At 42.8% G+C, this 21,330-nt stretch overlaps 1 protein-coding gene across 1 annotated transcript in view; it reads right to left on the bottom strand.

Annotated features, from left to right (window-relative positions):
- Positions 1-21,330, bottom strand: part of kif21b (kinesin family member 21B) — a 56,267-nt gene that overhangs the window by 25,712 nt on the left and 9,225 nt on the right. Inside the window, exons 2-12 of the mRNA XM_053432255.1 lie at positions 7,197-7,419; positions 6,623-6,805; positions 5,612-5,761; positions 3,878-4,012; positions 3,535-3,714; positions 3,228-3,343; positions 2,891-3,086; positions 1,657-1,846; positions 1,424-1,487; positions 1,065-1,295; positions 181-295 (exon numbers count right to left, since the gene is read on the bottom strand). Of these exons, the coding sequence (XP_053288230.1) occupies positions 181-295; positions 1,065-1,295; positions 1,424-1,487; positions 1,657-1,846; positions 2,891-3,086; positions 3,228-3,343; positions 3,535-3,714; positions 3,878-4,012; positions 5,612-5,761; positions 6,623-6,805; positions 7,197-7,419 (1,783 nt within the window). The remainder of the gene's footprint in view (positions 1-180; positions 296-1,064; positions 1,296-1,423; positions 1,488-1,656; positions 1,847-2,890; positions 3,087-3,227; positions 3,344-3,534; positions 3,715-3,877; positions 4,013-5,611; positions 5,762-6,622; positions 6,806-7,196; positions 7,420-21,330) is intronic.

The raw sequence follows: 21,330 nt of genomic DNA, 5'->3' as shown, positions 1-21,330 counted from the left end.
GGTTTTAAATGCTTGCGAAAGTGGGGAGCCTGTTTTAAAAATGTAAGGAGCAGAAAGTACAGATATTTCTGTTCAAATATACAGAGTTAAAGTAAAAAGTTGTCAGAGAAATAAATAATATTGTTAAGTTAAAGTACCTGGAAATTGAATCAAGTTACTTAACTTCCCACCTCGACTTACCTCAATGTAATTGTCGTCTGAATCGATCTCTCCATTCTGTCCATTGAGCCCGTTCTCACCATTCTCATGAGCGTGGAGCTTCACTCGTTTCTTCAGACCTTTCTCCAGCTCCGGACTGCAGGAGGAGCAAAGCATGTTGTTCAGATTAGAGCCGGTGGTGGAAGAAATGCACAAAACCTCACCACTGTAGGTTAAAGTGGAAATTTATTCCAATATTCCAAATGGTTTTTTGTCCATTACTCTGCAGAAACACTCTGTCTCCTCCAAGAGAGATGTCACCCACTCCTATAATCCACCATTAGGGTTTTGGGAGTGCTGCCAAGGGCTTGCGGTAACAACAAAGTCCTCCTCAGCTCATATAGACTAATCTCGCCCTCTTAGCTTTTTTTACGCTTTATTATCAACTTCATTCTCTCCTTCTCTCCCTCTTTTAAAACCGTGCAGCTTATCACCCATCCCCCGTCCCTATCCCATTAAACTTCAATTAGCCTATTAGGCTGCATGCTCTCCTCTCTCATGACCCACTGGCCGACTGAATTAGACCTTTTTGTGTCTGAGCCAGAGTTCGTACTCAGCACTGGCTGCATCCCAGCTCTGTTCAGACGCTTGCCGTCCCAAAGCCCTAATCGACTTGTGATGTGCCTCTCGAGCTCGAAGAGAGACCCAGCGAGGAGCAAAGAGAATAGAGGCAGGAAACATGAATGTGCTCATTGTGGTCCTGCAGCTTTTAAAGCATGCCGTAGTTCGTTGATAAAGACTCAGAGGGGGTGTATAAGAAATATAGTTACAGAAAGCTCTGATGTTTGGAGATATAATGATGACAGACCTTGTTGGAATGTGCACATTTGATTGTGGAAACATTGCCTGTGTAAACCTCTCCTCACCTCGTCCTCCTCTGCCTTCGCTCCTTCTTCTTCAGCCTCTCGATGTCCACCTTGGCTCGGCGCAACACGTCCGACAACTCGGCCTCCATGGACATGGAGGCGGGGGAGGAGCCGGGGGGGTGGCCCGGGGCGGGGCTGAGAGAGGAGGCAGGGAACGTGGAGCGGGAGGAGAGCCGGGTCGCCTGCCGTCGCAACGACTCATTCATGGCCTCGCTCTCGAGAAGCTTGGTTCTGACAGAGGAAAAAAAATACCGTGAACAGCGATTACTTTAACATGAAAGAATATCATCCATTCAGCCAAAACATTTGTAAAGTAGTTTGACCCAGTTTCCGACTGAGGTTGGATTTTGAGTTCTTACCGCAGTTCCTCAACTTCTCGAATGTACTTCTGGATTAGAGCCCCGATCTCCTCATTGCCGTCACCTGGAGGTCAAGGGTTAAAGGAGGCTCAGGTCACAGGAAGCGCTCAGTAAGATAAGATTGCAGTACCAGTACTAATTGGTTTATTTTTTAGAAAGATGGCAAACTTGAGAGAAACAGTTTATCTGTAGCGTCTATACATTGAAATGAATCACATGTGTCTCTCACATACCTGACTTGTTCAGCATGGCGCTGACCTCGTTGGTCAGCAGGTGTGTGACTCGGGTATTGAGGTGGTCTATGGTCTCCTGCATGGCTTTCACCCTGAGGCGCAGTGTGTCATTTTCTCTCTGCAGCATGGCGTTCTCCTGATACAGGTCGCTGAACCCCTCTGAACCTTCCTCGCACGCCACACGCTTCCCCTGCATCGAGAAGACGGCATGAGTAACATGGACCGGGACGTCGGACAACACAAACATGTATAGGAATCATTTGAGGGCCAAAAGTCAGACCTGAAAAACAAACTGATTGTAAATCCACGCTCGTATACACTGGATGTGGCAGTCCTACCAAACACAACACTGTTGTTAGAGCTGATCTGGACAGTGTATGCATTGTTGTGTCCTGAGTGATAAACCGAAAGAATCCGGTTGTGTAAATCTGGAAACACATCATTTACTGCGGTCACAGCTCGCAGACATCATTACCTCCACCAGCCCAACACGCCATTACTTCCCTTCACGTTACATCCCTTATTACCACATCGAGGTCAGCCCGACGTCCGTCCTCACAGTCATACTGCGCAATCACTTCCCTCTAGTAACCGTAGTAACCCTCTAAACCACACAGTAGACTGAGGATCCAGCTAATCAGACGTCAAAGCTGATGAAGAATTGGAAACTTCTCAGATCTTGTTAAATCGTCACATTATGTTCTTGTGTGATGCACCTCTGTGTGTTTTCACTGTCTAATGGTCCGAATAAGTTGATGAGCACATTCTTTTCATTAAGCTGAAGGATCAAATTGATTCTTTTATTTCATGCTAAAGAGCTGAGGTTGCAACAATGAATCTCCTTCCTGCACTCCAGTAAAATACATAAATGGATGTGTGTTCCAGTAAAGATCTTTAATTTGATACAAGCTGCTGCAGGCACAGCCATTGCTTTCCCTTTAATACCATCTCCTCTTACTTCAATTTGTAGGGCCTTTTTTTCTTCTTGTGCTCTGTTACTATTCTGAGTCTCATCCATCTTTCATCCCTCTCTTACAGTCTCATTGCATCAGTTACACTGACAGACATGTGATCGTCTTGTCTAAAAGCTTCCACTTTTCTTTCCCCAGCCCCTCAACCCCATCTTCCCTCTTCCTCTTGATTCATCCGCTCTTATCTTTTTCTCCTTATCTTTATTTTTGGAAATATTTATTGCTTCTCTGAATCCCATCAACCTCTCACTACTGCCTCTCACCGCCTTGTACTCCATCAGCTCCAGCTGCAGTCTGGCGATCTCAGCACGCAGGGCGTTGATCTGCTGGCTGGTCTTGTCTTGGTTCACCACCACCTTGTTCTTGATGTTTCGGGCACGGTTGGCGTACTTCAGTGTGTTCAGCGTTTCCATGAAGTCCCGGTCCGACGGACTGACGCACGCTATCATCACTGTCCGACTGGAGAGGAAGGAGAGATGGAGCTTGTTTGGTAACTGTTCATTCAGTTCAAGGAAAGATAAGTTTTCTTCCCCTTGAGCGAGGGGACATATCTAATTATCATTGTGTGTGTGTGCGTGTGTGTGTGTTTTGCGTGTATACCTGTTGCCTCCCAATGAATCCTGCAGCAGGCGACTGAGTTTGGAGTCCCTGTAGGGGACGTGACCTCCCTTCTTGGTCTGATCTCCCAAAGCACTGATGACATTTCCAAGGGCCAGCTATGACACACGCACAAAAACACACACGAACACACAACACACATATTCAGGACTTGATGACTGTTCTGCATGCAAGTAGAGTGTTTAAATGCAAGTATGAGCACATAGAAGAACTGATACGTTTTTTTCTTGTTTACATATTTGTGGACACACACAAATACACACACACTGATAACATATGTTTGTCTCACCAGTCCACAGTTAATAGAGATTCCCTCGCGGGCTCTCTCTCCTGTGGCCCCCGTACGTTTGAGCCTCTCAGAACCAGCCAGGTCCACAAAGTGAAACTTGGCCATCAGTGTCTCGAACTCCGGCTGAGCGATGGGGCCGGAGTCCACGCCGTTAACCTCCCCGTTCTCCGCTTCTCCATTCTGTTAGCGGGGGTGTCGGAAAAAAATATTTGAAGATTCCAATTATTTCATCACCTTGAATGATTGAGTGTCTATGATGCTAAAATCATTCCTTTTTTGTTACACTTGTGTATATATATATACATATTTCTTTATCACTTCTCAACCCCAAACCCTGTCTCACCATTTGCAGCTCCTTGCAGACCCTCATCTGACAGAGGTGGATGGTGAAGATGGCGTGGGAGCGGGAGCTCGTGGCGTTCATCTGGGTGCTGGCTGTGGTGCGGGACAGGGCGCCCAGCTTCAGACACTGCAGCAGCTGCAGCAAACACAAACGCAATGTGGAGGACGTTCAGTCATGACTTTCTACTTTTGAATTGAAGGAGAAGGATGAAATTGCTTCACCAACCATGATCATTTGCTGATAGCTGAGAAAAACTGGTCACCAGTGTCAGCGTATTTAAAAAGGCAATTATCTCACTTCTAAATGAATTCAGACTCTCTGCTGCATATTGCAACATTGCCCCCATGTCTCTCCCTTGTGATTCCATCGCCTCTACAATCAGCCTGAATTGACATTATCTCTCTTCTCTCCCACAGGAGTGTCCATCTGTCTCCACTTGTCTCTCAGCTGTCTTATTATGGGAAACATGATGCAGGAGGCTCGATGTAGCTGAGAGAAAAAAGACATAACCTGCTTTGCCCCTCTCCATATTTCTTCTTCTCTGCTTCCATTAAACTATTTTGTGGCATCCTTCTTTCAACTCCTTCAGACACTTTGATAAGACACTTCACAAACACCATACAGTCGTCTCTTCTGAGCAACCACTTTGGCTGTAAGGCTCGGGATCATCACCTGTCTCCTCTGTTGAACTCTTCTCGACACATCTCCCTTGGCAGATATTCCTCCTGCCCTCTTGACCCCTTCACATACTCCTTCCTCCACTCTGTCAGTTTCCCTTCTAGACAACCATTACTCATCCGTGATACATGGCTGCATGTGAACGAGCTTGTCCTGAAGGCTGAACTTCATACATCTGATGTCAAAAAACACACTAACCTCATTGGTTCAACCAGTCAGCCTTAAAAATGTATCAGAGCCAAGTCTCTGTTAATATCACCAGCCACTCTGATCCGACCACATGGTTCTTGCTGGACTTTTATAAGATGATGGGAATCTCCACTGCTCCACCTCTCTCACTCATCTGCATCTTCACAGTTAACCATTTGCGATTGATTACAACTTACTCTTACACCATCACTTTAATTCTGAAATAAAACAAAACTCCCACTTTCCTAATATAATAACAAACAAACTAAAAAAAAAATATTAAGGAGAACTGAAGGTGTTTATACAGGGCTTGTGCAGGTTTTAACAAGTTCAATTTCAGACCTTTCAAGACCATAATGAATGAAATCTAAGAAATATGTCAAGTATGACAGATATGAAGGAATATAAGAGAACCTTTAATTCTTTGCAGTATGTCTCCTGATATCTATGTCATTGAGAGAAGTCAATTAATATTAACAAAATTAAGAACTACTTTGGGGTTTTAAAGGCCTTGAATTTAGATATTTAAATTTGACATGTTTTTTGACTCTGTAAGACCCTTCGCGGGGGTCACGTTATTGATAAAGAAATCAAAGCAAACGTTAGCTCTGAGAATCTTTTACAATCAAAATATAGACCAAGTCATAGCTCTGCATGGGGGAAATAAAAAAATCTTTGAATGGCAAGCATGACATTTATGATTTTTATTTATTGTTTACTTTATGATCATTTTAGCCCAAGAGCCCTAACAGAACTGTGATGTATGAATGTAATGTAAATGCATGTGAAGTATGGACAGCATAGAAAGACATAACATTTTGAAAATTACAAAACAAATCACGCCAGCAGTTTCACACATGCACCCACCTCCTCCTCTGAGTGAACCAGTCTGGATGTGACTCCCGTGGTGTAGATGCTGCCGCTGCTGTCCTCGTGGATCTTGATGTTGGACTTCCTGTTTCGACTTTCTGCATCTCTGGTTGCGTCAAATAAGTCCAGGATCTCTTCATTGTACAACTACAATAAACAAGAGTCACGGACACGTTTTAATAAACATAAATACTTGTTTTACAATACTAAAGATTATCACTTTCACTTCATTTTTAGAGAGCTAATTGCAACTTTTGAGCAGATTCCTGTGTTGGTTTCTCAGAGCGATGAGCTCCTCCCTCTCAGAGGTCAGTAAATGACCTCTCAAAAACCAATGAGTGCTAGAGCAGCAGAGGTCAGGAGAAAACTCAGCTGTTCCCACCTACTGCCAACCCCCCACCCCTATAACCCCCTCGCTCACACTCACCCATCTGTTTACCATCAACACAGATAACCTTTTGACCTTAGAGCCAGCAAAAACACTACTAACTGGGACCAGACTAAAACAAAACAAAGTCAGAGTGGAAATGGTTTATTTCTATTAAAAGTGTTTCCATACATAGATTACTAAAGTAAACACATCTGACACACACCCTCAATACAACCCGTACATTTCCCTGACCGAAACCTCTGCAGGATATCAATGCTTTTCGTATTATCTCGTTGCCCCTACGCAACCATCCCTCCCTCCCTCGCTCTTATCCATCCTCTGCCCCACAGTAATGAGGAATAATGTCAGAGGTAATGGCAAACATTAATCAGGTCCAACAGAGCACAAGCAGACATTCCGGCCCATCTGTCATCAGCTTGTCACTTCCTGTTTGTGGAAAAGGGGGGCGATCCCCTCGTCTCCCCGTTTTGCCGCATCTGGTTAGAGTTGATTTGGACCAATATCCAACCCAACAGGCACGCACATGTAGACACACTTTTGCAAGCAACAACATCAATACTGCGGTGTATGCACTAATAATGCGGTTGTACATGTGTGCCTGTGTGTGTGTCACCCACCTCTAGGAACTGGGCGCTGACTTTAAACTCGGGGGGCTGGGTGCCGGCCTCCTGGGAGCGCAGCCTCCTGTTCTGGATCCCCTCAAACAGCTGGTGAACAGCACGCGAGATGATGCCCTTGTCCTCCGGACCCAGGTTCACGTCGAAGCCCGTCCCCATGGTGTACGTCTTCCCCGAGCCCGTCTGAAACACATTTCATCAACAACGATGATATCTCATTTTATTCTCCTAACACTGTGCAGCTTACAACTAATATGTTTTTAAATGCATGTAATGGTAGTGGTCTGTTGGTTGTATGATTGTGACTGAAACCTGTGTCACCACCCAGTAGTTACACTGGACAATAACATTCAAGAATGTGCTTTATTTTGCTTCATGTATTTGTACTTTGCAAGAATCAATTCTGGAGTCAAGAAAACACACATTGTTGTTTTGGAAATCTGGATTAAATATCCACTGGGACAATTTGACTGTGTGTCAAAGGTGTGATTATGTTTGTTACCAGTGAAATGGGGAATTATGCACTTTATTAAACCCTAAATTATGAACCACAAAAAAACTTGCATCATCATACCTGACCATAGGCAAACACGGTGGCGTTGTAGCCCTCAAAGCAGCCCTCGATGAGCCTGTGCACACAGTCCTGGTAGATCTGGTGCTGCTCCGAGTCGATGTCAAACACAAAGTCATAGGTGAAGGCCTTGTCCTTTCCCAGCAGGACTTGCGGTTCCCCAGGTGTGACCATTGTGCACACGTGGCAGCCCTCGATCTTCTCCTTGGCCATCTGAGGACGAATCCTGGAAGGGGACAACAGGAGAAAAGAGAAAGTCAGACAATGGATGAAATGATGAAGGATCATAAATTAAAACACTGTGACTGTCTGCAGAATTTTAATGTTTCAATGCACTGTGAAGATTGAACATGACGATTTGATCGAAAGGCCACACATGTTCTCCTTTTCACCTCATGATTATTTCATAACACAGCACCTTAAAAAAGAGTTTGTTGAAAGACATCTCAACCAACACTATGAAATAATAAATAAACTTTATAAATATGACCTTAAAAACTCAACTGGATTGCCATTCTGCCAGAATTGTTATGAAACCAAGCTTACTACAGGTTTTGAGTGTTTCATCCTAAACTACACGTATTCCCAGTTGGACAGTTAAAAAAAAAAGAACGATGCAACAGAAAGAAATCTTTAGTTTTCTTCACTCCACAAATGAGTCTTCATCGTCAAGACCCAACTGAGAAAACAGAAAACAACTCAATTTCTTTCATTATCAAATGTCTTCTTGTTATCACAAAAATGTTTTTTACTCTAAATTCACATTTCCGTATAATCAACTCGGAAATTAGTCGTTAAGAGCATCCCTAGTCAATATATTAATCCAAAAGCGACAGTTGGTGGTGGTGGAGGAAGGTGGAGCACAGTCACACAAAACTGCGGTGTGAGACATACAAGGCAGACAAGACATTCACACAACTTTGTAGGGTGGAATTATAATGGAGATCTGTAACTATGAGGAGGAACAACCCCCAGGACAGAGCACTTACATCAACAACAGCTCAGTTGTTGATCTACACCAGTGGTTCCCAAACTTTTTACAGTCTCGTACCCCTTCAGACATTCAATCTCCAGCTACGTACCCCCCCGACGCACGTATACAGCCTATAACACTTGAAACTTTGAAATTGTCAGGGATTTCAGGACTTATAATAATCAGAGATGACAAAATAATGTCATCTACGAAATTCTTAAGGATCAATTAATAGTTTGTCGATTAATTATGCCCATCCCTAGTTTTGACTAACGGTCACTAACCTACCTGTAACTTTTTTTGGCAGTGTAATTATTTAGATGAATATGGGTATTTTTGGCAATGCGAGTTGGCTATTCAGACTATTTAATATTGCACGATTATTTATAGCTCAGTTTGAAAATGTAATGGGCTTTTTCACTTTGAAAACGTAGATAAAATGTTCTCCCCACGTACCCCCTGAACCACTTCGCGTACCCCTTGGGGTACATGTACCCCAGTTTGGGAACCGAGGATCTACACAGTCAGAGAGTGTGTTGAAAATCATTATGGAAGCATAAGATGGGCAAGTTCAGAGAAAATCTACTGCAAGTGACGGGTTCACTGATGAAGAGAAGACACACTTAGGCTCATGAGTCATTATCACAGCGGCTGCTAATCCTGCTGCACAGGACTCTCAGTTCTGCTGGGCTTTCCATCTTGACAGGTACTTCACTGCAGCTAATTGCTTTTAACCTGACAACGCAGCTCTACAATAATCCCTGATTAGATGAGAGCAAAGGAGAAGCAGCCACTGTGTAACATCTGTGAACTCACTGACAGAATGAGGGCTGAGTATTTTAATATAGCTTCGTTTTGACTTGTTTGCCCCAGGCAGGCGGGATGGACAGTTGATTCACGGACAGGTTTTGTTACAGGTTTGTGCCGCAGTGCTGGTTAATTATCAGAAAACTGTTGGTCTAGTGTTGAGCTCACATAACAAAAAGTACATAAAACAAATCTGTTACACCGCCCAGTGTCAATCTTGGGCTTTCAGAGCTACAATGTGGACACGGTGGAGAGGTAATCACTTTAAGCTGCGCAAAAAGCTCTGAGGCAGCACTATTGGAGCGCTGGGTCTTCCTCTCCACATGTTAAACTCCCCCCTGCCTCATGGTTCAACCTTCAGGGGATGCAAATCAACTCCCCCGCACACTGAGACCCTCCCTTTGGGATGCTAGAACAAAGACAGACACACACACACTGTATAAAGCCATACAGAGCAACAAGAAATCCCCAGCAACCACACACAGCTGCTGAAGGGACAGTGGGCGATCACATGGCTCACAAGCACACTCATTTTGAATACATTCGAGTGTATCTTCAGCTCTCACATGGCTCCTCACTCGAGTGTGCATTGAGAGCCACACCCACCACAAACACCAACGGTAATCCCATTCGCCACACGTCGTTACGCTGCAGGAGAAACACACAACAGAGTTGAAAACAGCCGTGGATTTTACCAATCGTACGGGAGATGGTCCGATTCAGCAGCAGCAGCATTAGCACTAACCCACATCACCTGGTGGCAGATGATGTGCAGACAGACGAGTCTCTTTTATCACTGGATGTGACCTTGACACTGAGGTTAATGAAGCTAAAACCACACGCAACATATGAGCCCTGTTTAGGACTATTATTAACAATGATGTGGCATAGGAGGAGTGGGTTGGCTCAGCACAATGGACTGTGTGTGTGTGTGTGTGTGTGTGTGTGTGTGTGTGTGTGTGTGTGTGTGTGTGTGTGCGTGCGTGCTGCAGCTGTGTCGTAAAAGGGTCGGGGGTCGTTCTCTCCCTTTCTATCTGTTTACATTCAATGTAAATCTGTCTTTTGCACAATATTTATAGGTCAGAGGCACCAGGTGTAAGAGAGCAGACAGTGAACGACAGCGAGACAAAGAGAGAAAGAGAGAAGGGGGGAAAGAATGAAAGAAGGAAAGAAAGAAAGAGAGAAATGGGTTAAATATACAGCAGACTGGGAGTTTATATAATATTATCACATCCTTGTATTCAGACTTTGTGGTTTTGAGACACCCCATTTTGCAATCATCAATCTTCCCCCATTAATATAATTAACTGTTCATCATTACTCACAGTGAGAATAGAAAACCCAAGCAATACTTTGTGAATTTCGTCTTGGCTCCTGCAGAGAGCTCCACTAACTGCTGCACTGGGCCACGTCCCTGCTGTCAGGATTTACCTCTGCTGTCCAGTCTCTGACAGCGTGCACACACTTCATTGCCAATTCATGAAATCAGGCAGCAACGTGGTTTACATTCAATTACATCTCTGAAGAATGCCACAGAAAGTACAAGGTCGTGTTGACAGCTTTGGTTCGGCTGCAAGCGGTTATCGTTGGTTTGTTATCTAGAGCGTGGGAGCAGGAACTCACTTGTCTTTCTCTGTATATTAATTATCTGCTGGAAGCATTTTGTGTGAATGCAGACCCCCCACACGCCATCTACATAATAACATATTTCAAGGGCTGTTTTGCTAATACCAAAAACCTATTGAATCATTTTGAGTTTGATAATTAATGATTTGATTTATTTAACAACATAAAAGACAACACGCACCCAGTACACCATCTATTTAAGCTTCTCGAGTAAACAAAGATAGACTGAAAGACATCTTCTCCCAAAATGTTGACCACTTCAACAACTTCTGACAAGACTACACTGTGCAATATTATCACATGTATCATACTTCTTAAATACACTCTGCAATATTCATATTATTTGTCTTAATATCTTTGCATCCTCATTACCTTGACTTGTTTTTACTTACATTGAACTATATGCTTTTGTTTATTTTATCAAATTGTTGCATGTTCTTTATATTTGTATATTTTCCATTTTTTTTAAGACACCTTAGGATCCTCAAAGCGCTGGTGGCAACGGTTATCTCCGCCAAGCAGGTTATGTTTCATCGTTTCATCTGTTAGTTTGTTATTTAGCAGGATGACATAAATCGTACGAAACTGATTTCCATGACATTTTGTTGAGGGGTGGGGCATGACCCAATGAAGAACCCTTGAAATGTTGGTGCAGATCCAGACAAATCCAGGAATGTTTTCCCACTCTCTTTAGCATGGCGAGAGAGGTATGCTCTCTCCAAGCGCCCTCCTAGTTCACTATTATCTGACATCTTACTCGTAATTGATGGGTCAAAAACAGTAATTAAAAAATAACAATAATGAGAATACTAGCTGCAGCCAAACATATAAGCCAATCAAACATCTCCTTTCAGATTGAAGGCTCTCCACTCTTCCTTGCAGTGTTTTCCGCCAATGTCACAAAGAAGGAGGAAAGACGGGCAAACGTTTGACAATCTCCGCATCAGATAAGAAGAGACAAGATGCCTGAGACACAAACACAAGGAAGACACATCAACAACAATGACAGCCCATCAGTGATCAACAGGAAGAAGAAATGGGGCAGTTATAAATAATCAATAAATCACACACACGCACACACAAAATCACACTGCAGCTCAGCTGGATGAATATTTAAGCCAGCTGCGCCAACAAAAGCTCAGATCTATAAAATTGATCGAAGCAGCAAACATACACACAAAGATCTCATACCACACACACACACACACACACACACACACACACACACACACACACACACACACACACACACACACACACACACACACACACACACACACACACACACACACACACACACACACACACACACACACACACACACACACACACACACACACAAATGACACACATTTAGCAGCTATAAATAGCCCATAACACCATGATTAAATGCCTGAATGCGACTGGGGCACAGAGACAAACACAGAAGCAGGTTGTGGATCCCTGATGCGTCAAATTAAAGCGTTGCATCACTTCTCGACTTTACACACTAATGGGAAAGTGGTTTAAATTTCCCAGTGGCTAAACAAAAGTCTTTCATAGACTTAACACACACAAACACACACAGTCTTTATACACAGGTGATTAGCGACCATGTTGTCTTCACTCGTTGCACCCACCCCAGTTAAGTCAGAAACATACACAAACAACACACACGCACACTCATTAAGAAAACTCATTAACACACAGGCTCTGAGGGGGATTCACTTATTACAATAAGCATCAAACCCAATGTTGATAATTAGGGCCAGACCCAGAAAAAAACTAAGAAGCAAACAAACACACACACACACAAACATAATCCGGATCAAACCCTGATGGCAGCAAAAGTCAATAATGCAAGACTTGAGAGTGAAGCAATCGACAACATGAGCAGAAGCTAAGATTGAATACTGTTGTCAAAAATCATTCTGATATTTACAACATCTCTCATCACATCCCTGTCATTGAAATAATCATAAAAGGATTCTTATTTCATTAAATTCATTTGCTAGGAAGTCGGGTATATTTTCTGAAATGAAAAAAAAAATACTTTGGAAACTGCTAGGGAAAAATAAATCTGAAATCCTGATGACAAGTTGAAGTGTAATGAAAAAACTTCACTAAAGAAGTAAACTATTAGGTCATACAATTTAAAACTAAGTTGTCATTTTAAGAAATAAAAAAACCTTCCTTTACACCAAAAAACTGAAAATACCTAGATTGATGTTGAGTAGCTTGGGATCATGGGAGTTGCTGATGAAATCTCAAATCATGTTCAGGGATGAGGTCATGTGTTTAAGTTTAATTACGTTGTAAAGCAAACAGCAATGAATATTCATGATCCCTTACGACAGACCAATAGAAACAGTGGGAGGTAAAAACAGCTGACTGGCTGACACTGTGTCTTTCCTTCATCATATGATGTTTGTCATAGAAAAGACAGACCAAGCCTCGGGTAAAGCAGTTGTGATGCGATTAAAAGGCGACCAAAGTCATCAAAATATATAACATAGGTCTGGTTTTGAGACATTTTGATGATTTTCTTTTACATATTATATCTATCCATTGTATCGTTGCAAGAAAAATTCATAAAATTGAATAAAGAAGCAGGTGATGGGAGAGCTGTCCTTGTGTGTAACAGCTCTTCTTTTACTGTAAAAAGTATTGCGTTCTTCTCTCATTCTTTCACACACACACACACACACACACACACACACACACACACACACACACACACACACACACACACACACACACACACACACACACACACACACACACACACACACACACACACACACACACACACACACACACACATACACACACATACACACACATACACACACACACACACACACACACCTCTTAGTTTCCAGTGTTTTCCCTCAGCTGGCACACTTTCAGGAGGGTCCGGTTTCCTTGGGAACCGCACACGCTGCTCAGAGATTCCTAATGTTCAGTGACTGCGTGTGTGTCAGCATATGTTTGTATTTACAACAGTAGAGTGGTTTCCCTCTCATGGTGTGCAGATGGCAAATTACAAACGCTAACAGCCGTCATTATACAGTAATCTACACCTGAAACTAAACTGTTGACCCACTGTCCAATCAGAGCCCAGGAAACCGCCTGAACCAAATGCCAAGTCTGTTACTCGCAATAAAATCAGGCCACTGTGATCACTGCCAATGTGTTTGTGTGTGTGTGTGTGTGTGTGCATGAATCTGTGTCTTTGTGTCTGTGTGTGTGTGTTCATGCTCAATCAACCTTCAAAGACAAGGCTGGTGAGAGCCAAAGAGCTCAATTCCTTAATGTAAACACTTGAGTAGAAACACAGCTCTCACACACACACACACACAAACACACACACACACTAAGAGACAGAGTTAATCGTATTCTCCTGAGCTGCGAGTGTCTCAGAGCTCTGTTGTGTCTCCTCTGGCCCTGGGCCAGTGGAGTAAGCCGGCCTCTTCCTCCATGTTTCCTTTAACTCTGTCCGTTTATCAGGCGACAATATCTACTCCCATCGCAAACAAGGACCATCTCCCACTTTCCATGTTATTTATCTGTTTGGCTTCACCAGTACTGTGCAGGAAAAACATCCTCCTGCTGTTCTTTTGTGCTCCTGTCCTCGTCCTCACACCTCTGCCTGTTTGCAGCAGCCCTCCCCAGTTCGCTGCCAGTTAAAACACACCATCAGGACAAAAGCTTGTGACAGAAGCAGCGGAGGGGCCTGTTCCGTTTCCCTTTTCTCCTGATAACACTAGAGAGCCTATTTGCCAATGTAGACTTTTCCTCGCTGTCACACTTCCCCTTCACCTGGCTCTCACTCTTTGGGTCCATCAATCAAATTTTGCCTTCATAATGGAAATACACAATTTATATATGTAAGTGTGTGTGTAAGTGTGAGTGTGTGTTTATTAACAACTGTTTTAAATGCAAACACACACTCAAACCCTCCTCTCATCACACAGCAGATCCAATAACAAGTCCACAGCCAGCCAGCCATCCAGGAAAGGTTGCGCTGACAGACAGAAAATAACAGCTATACAGGTGACTAACAGAGCTGTGAGGACACTGATCGGTGCTGAAGGATGGAGGATGCAATAGGAAACCATGTTTACACAGTAAATAATGCACAGGGAGGCTGAGGATTTGGATTGATTTTGTGTTTTAGCAGAGGTGCCCGAGTTTTCAATCCCCTAACCCCCAGAATAAAGGTGCCAGAGACACTTATTATCCCTGGAGGTTGATGAAGCATACAAAGCATATTGATATGCAAAAAAAAATTATAATCTACTATTCACATGCCGCAGTGTTTCCTGTAGTGCTGTAAATTGAGCTACTGCAACTGATCCTGTCTATAAACCGTCAAGGGTCAAATGGGGACAAAGAAAATGTAAAGGCTGATGACAATGTTTATATTTTCATTTAAATTTTGTCAACAAATTAAATTTGTTACAATTATGGCTAAAATACCCTTTTCTGAATTGTTTCAAATTGAATTTGATGTCTGGAAAACATCTCGTCAGACTGACAGACACTGACGTAGGTGCATTGTCCTGAAGGTCACTTACATATGTATGTGTGAGGCAGATGAATACCATCAAGTGAGCCTGCATATAAAAGACTCCAATCAGATGCAGCGAAGATGGAAGCATCAACATGGTTTTTCAGCATTGAAGCTGCACTTTCAGTTTTTCACATTAGCAGTGGATGAAAAGGGCAACTTAAAATGTGATGATGATAAATGATTATACTGATCTTCATGTGCACTGATGACGTAGACCGTAGATAAAGATGAACTACGTGACAGTGAAAGTGAAGCCAAATCATCTTGAGCATTTTTGCAGGGAGAAGCTGATTGGCATCTTCCGTCTTTACGTACAGTCTATGCTTGGCATTCACTGGCACTGTTTAGGCTTGTTGCAAAAATATTGTCCCACTCATCAGTAACCAACAAAGATGAATGTAAAAACCTGTGATCACATGCTCTTTCCTACTCGCTGCCTCTCTCACACACCTCATTTCCTTTGTTGTGAGTGTTGGTTTAGCTGAGGGGCTCGTTCAGTGGCCAGTCTCCTCATCGCTGAACCCGCAGCGTCCATCAACAACTCATCATTAGTGCAAAACAAATGAGACAGGAAGGATGGAAGGCAAGAAAAAGCTATGTGCTTTACATTCATCATTAATGGATGAATGGCTGTCAGCCAAATGCTTTTATCCTACTTCTATTATTGGAGAGCGGTTTGTGTGTCCGGCTACTCCTCCGAAAGAGGATTTGCATTTGGATCACCTTCGAATGTTTCTTATCATTTCATGTTAAATATATCATCTGCCATTTTACTTATTGGATTCATGCGTTATACTTCAGTGAAGATGGAGAATAATTTTATGTGAAATGCTTCTCTGGATATACATACATATAGATATTATAGTTCTGAAGAACACCCAGCTCTATGTTTTAAGACTGACTGGTAATGTTTGAATTTGAACACATAATTAGAAAGAAAAAAACGGAACTAATTTTGATCTACCAGCAGCAAAATATCTAAGTCAATTTGCATCCCGGTTGCTGAATGGATTGGAAGCATTTCTGAGTAAATCAACCCTCATTTGCAAATTGAAAACAACCATCTCTTCCTTTTTTTGCCAAGAAATCCGACTTCTCTGTCTGTTGCCAACTTCCTCGGCTGAAATGTACAAACAAAGCTGTTGGGCACTTCTCAGTGTGGATCATATGGTCTGACCACCCTACTTCAGGAGACGGTAGAGGGCCTAAGAGAAGCCCTGTTCAATGTTATCAGTGAGATTAAGTCTCTAAAGAAGGAGAATGGGTTCTCAAGGAGAAAGTTCACCTCCCAGAATATGGACAGAACCAATGGAAGGGGGTGATAAAAAACAAAGACTTGCTCCTCAGCAAAATATAGAAGAAAGCTGTGCTCATACCAATGTGCATGTCACCTGACTGGCTCTGATCTTGCAAAAAGAGAGCAGGGAGGAAAAGTGGAGGGCCAGGTGTGAAGCCCTGTTGGGCGGCATGCAGCAGGAGCAGACTTCCACACAAGACACTACATGACAATGTTCAGCTCAGAGAGGAGCTGAAACACAAGGAGGAGCAACCAAGAAAAAGCGCGCTCACACTGGGGCCCACATTAAAAAGCTGTCTCTCTGCACACTAAAAGACCAGAAGCATCAGGAGCTGGCCAAGACTGTGCAAACCTGCAGATGCTGTAGAGAGAGAGAGAGATAGAGAGACAGGTCCAAACAGAGAGATGGATGAAAAAGGATGATGAACTGAGGAAAAGCAAGACCAAGAAGCAGATCTACCTCCACAAAGACAAAACTGAAGTCTAAAAAAGAAACTGAGAGCAGAGATGTTGATCTTTGAAGAAAACTTCTTTCAAAAGTCACCATGCTAAAAGAACATCAATCCGAAGACGATGTCAACCTTGAATGCCATGAGGAGGACAGGGAGCCATGAAGCTGCAGCCATTACAACTGTAATAAAGTCCTGATGATTGAGAACAATGATCGCCAGAAGAAATAGCGACTTTATATTTCCCCAAAAGAAGCTGAGAAAATGTGCTGTTCTCCCATTAAAAAGGTATTAAAGTCAACTTCACTGAGTTTTCTAAAGAGCCTTAACCGAGCTAATAGGTGTTGCCCTGTAATTCCAAGCCTGTCAGTGCATGTCCGTGGTTTCCAGCTGCTTTTCCCAACTGCTCCGGGATGCATCCACGCGATCGACTCCCAGGGTGTTGTCTCCACAAACACACACCACAGGCTCGGCTTATCGTAAACCCCAACAGCCCTTTTCTTTAACATTATGCTCAAACATTTACAGCATTTTTATCTTTCTTGGATCATCAACATTTCTTGGATCATCAAGCCTAGTTCTCTAGCACAGACAGACGACACACCATGAAACAACAGAGGAGTGACTCAATCACAGCAGGTCCATGATTATCATAATTTTTATGATAAATTAAATTAATAATACAAATAAATACAGACTGAGTGTGATGAGTATCATGTTCACGACCTGATAAATACCGAACACAAGCCACACCTGAGAGTCACTTAATTCAATCCCAGTCGTGTAGCGTTATTCACTGAGCAGAGCTGCTGCCTTTCCCTTTCAGACAGAGATTAATTTAGTGCAGTCGGCCCGACAGAGATTACATAAACAGAAGCACAGTCTCTCCATCTGGTTCGGTTCCCTTTGCTTGTACCAAAACTCTGATTAGTGCTTCGTCATTGTCGGAGTAAAGATTAGGATTAACCCAACTGACACAGCTATGTGCCGTGTGTGTGTGACTCACAACTCACTGTTATGTCCAGCATTTCCAGGTATTAGAATATTTGTCCTCACTGTGTCCTCATAGGTAGGGAGACATTCAGAGCAGTATGGTGACTGGATCATGTCCTTGAAATTATTTTGGGCAAACATTGACAAAAAAGTCCAACTAAACTAAACCGTGTGCGTGCGTGTGCGTGTGTGTGTGTGTGTGTGTGTGTGTGTGTATGTGTGTGTGTGTGTCTGCAGTGACAAACCCAGCGGGACTCTTATCACTGTCACGGCAAGCATGTCCAGGCTTTTTTTTTATTCCAGAGACTTAAAAACGTAAGGCTAAATTTACACTTTAAAAGGTCTCCGTCTAGTTCAGTCAGATCAGCATCAACAGTTATGGTTCATTTGTTTTAAAATGTGTTATACCATTGGGAAAACATGTGATAGCATCCTTTGTCACACTGATACAAAACTTCTGAATAGCTGCTGAGATGGAGCTGATTATTGCTCTTAGAACCAGTTATTTGCTTGTTCAATAGTCAAGCAAACAGAAAGGGCGAGGGAGCCAGGGGGAAAAAGGAAAAAGAAAAGAAGGAGAAGAGAGGGGAGATAATATGGCAGGTTACGTAGATTGTCGAATGCTTGACACAAAAAGCCCTGAGAACTCAGGAAATTGAACTGAATGGAACTCAGGCCTATTTTGGGTAAGGACTTCTGGGCGTATCAGTTACTCTGGGATGAAATGAAAGAGGCCCCGAGGTTCAGCAGAGAGGATGGAGGGGTGACAGAACGGTCATAATGATAAGGTCATATGATAAGGTCATAACTGGAAGAAACGTTATTTAATAAAAAGAGTATCAGGAGGTGGGCTGAAAGACTGTTTGACCAGCAACACTCACAAAAGGCTGATATTCACTCTTAGCCGATTCTTCACCTATTAAGGTATAATAATAAAACACAATAATGAGCTGGGGAACAAAATTCAATTCATGGCAATCCATTGGAACAGTTCTACATACATTTCCCTTAAGCCCATGCATGCCAAACAAGGAGGACTTCATCCTCTTGGATCCAACTATTTTGATGCAAAGCTTAATCCGACTTTATCCAATAGATGTTGAGATATTGCAATTTTCATGACAAGGATGAATCCCATGTCTTGCACAATGTCCACTGGGATTGGCTCAAGGATGGATGGATATTTGCGTTTAGACCAATCTGGTGGACCACTACAAGCACTGACAAGCCCACTTCAATTTATGTAGTATATATTTCCCAAAATTTGAAATATAATTCATATTTGGATCAGTCTGTTTACAGTAGTTATGTGATGACAGAGAAATTATCTTAAAGCTTTAAAACATGTCCGTCAAAAGGTTATTGTAATCCCAACCTCCTCCGTGACACACAAGCACGGTGCAACTGAAAGCCACCATTTTTGATTATTGAGCAGTACAGTAGTCTTTTCTGTCCTGCTGCCCATTTAATCAGCGCTCACATTGATTTGCTGGAGAGCTGTCTGGACCGATACCGCACATAAAACCGCCAACTGCCTCGCTCTCCCTCTGATTGATCTTCTCGTCTCTCTGTCTCTCCATCCGTCAATGCTCCATCCATCACAATCCAACCTAAGACACCTTCCCCATCATGTATATGCTCTTACAGTAATCAGTTAATTATCTGTTCATGACAGATTGTAACAACAGACACAGTGCGTTCTCCACTCCTCCACATGGGATCCACATCACAGCACTCAAAGAGTCAGAAGGTCATATTCTGGTCAAAGCTCTCCAAAGGGATGGCAGGGATTGGCAATGGGCAACTGACTGCACCTAGATCCAGCTTCATGTTATCTATTAATTAAAATAATCTGGAATCAAATAAAAGTGAATGAGGGGTAAGACATCACATACAGCTTTTTTAACCTTGGCCGCGGATTTAAGGTAAAAGAATAAAACCCTAGATTAAACTAAAGCAGCAGGCCGATGAAGATGAGCAGCTCAGGTTGGAGCACTGGAGGAGAAAGCTCTAATATGGTCCAATTGGAGAAACTGAAGCAGAAAAGCATAAAGTAAAAGTCTAGGAGATACGACAGTGTGGAATAAGTAGATAAAAAGTGAGGAGGAGGCATTTTAAGCAAACATTCATTAGCATGTTTGAGGAATCGGGGCTGTGGCTAGAAGAGGCCGGTGCGTGGACAGCTGGCTTGCCCAGGTGGTGGCAGTCTGACTCGGAGCAGAGGCCTTCTGCCTCTCCTATTGGACGTCTGCTCTGTCACACTGAGAGACACATGCTGGTTCTCCCAGAGCGCAATGAGGAGATCATCCTCATTTGCATTTGTATGCTAAAGCTCAAACAATTAGTAGATGAATCTATTGTTTTATCAAAGTCGAAATAATCGCAAACCGCTTTGATCAGAAGATCATCCTGCTACTGTGTGAGGAGTGACGGCTTTTCACTGATAAACTGAATATAGTTGATAATTTCACATCCATTAAGCAGCCATTCTATTAAATCATCTGCTATACCATCTCCTCATCAGGAGATGGTATAGCAATACAATACAATCCAACTTCCGTGTTAACATTTTTTTCCATTGGCTGAAAGCGTTGGCTGAAAAAAAAAAGAAGTTATGATTTCAAGTATGAATTTATTATTCTTATTCATCACATAAAATTGCCAACCTATAATATTTGTAGACGCTGTGGTTTCAAATGTGATTGTTCATTATAACTATTATAAGGAAAATAGTTTGAATTTGAAACTGTGACATTGGACTCCGATAAGATGATATTTTAAGTACTTTGTGAAACTGTATATTCCTGATTATAATAATAACTAAATTAAGGAATTCATCTTTTATGACAGTGAAAGCAATCGGTTTTCACCAAACAGCGGTCGTACAGGGAGCATGTCACCCTGGCAGGAGATGGGAGAGGTGGTTTGCTGCCCCAATAGGGTGCTTCTAAGGGAATGGCATGTTTTTTCTAGTAAAGGCACAGTCTCTGAAATTGTTGATTGAACCTCAGAGCCTACAAAAAACTTTTTAAAGATCATACTTCTGTTGGCACACATTTTTCATGTCATTTTCTATTGTTTAACTGGCACCACACCCAAACATACAATTCAAACAAGTCACCGTTCGTAGCCTTCATATTAACCCTACACATCAAATTAACCTCACAGTGTGGCGAGCCTGGGGCGCTGCTACCGATCGGTAACTGCAAGGGAGAGCAGGGCTCACACACTCTGTGCTCATTGGTTTGACTGGTTTGTGTTGAGATGCAGTGTTGCACGCTGGGGCCCGAATGAGCGAACTGGTTCATCGATGTTAACACGAGCGTTTCCTTAACCGAGACGGACTTCAAGGGCAGAAGTCGGCCTACTTGTCTGTAGGGAGCTGGGTTGTCTGTAGAGCAGCTAAACTCACTGGGCTGTATTCTCTCACCTTGTCC

Source organism: Pleuronectes platessa, chromosome 2, assembly GCF_947347685.1.
Source record: "Pleuronectes platessa chromosome 2, fPlePla1.1, whole genome shotgun sequence".
Lineage (NCBI taxonomy): Eukaryota > Metazoa > Chordata > Actinopteri > Pleuronectiformes > Pleuronectidae > Pleuronectes > Pleuronectes platessa.
Note: the sequence above shows the minus strand (reverse complement) of the source record. Positions and strands in the feature narration are given on the sequence as shown.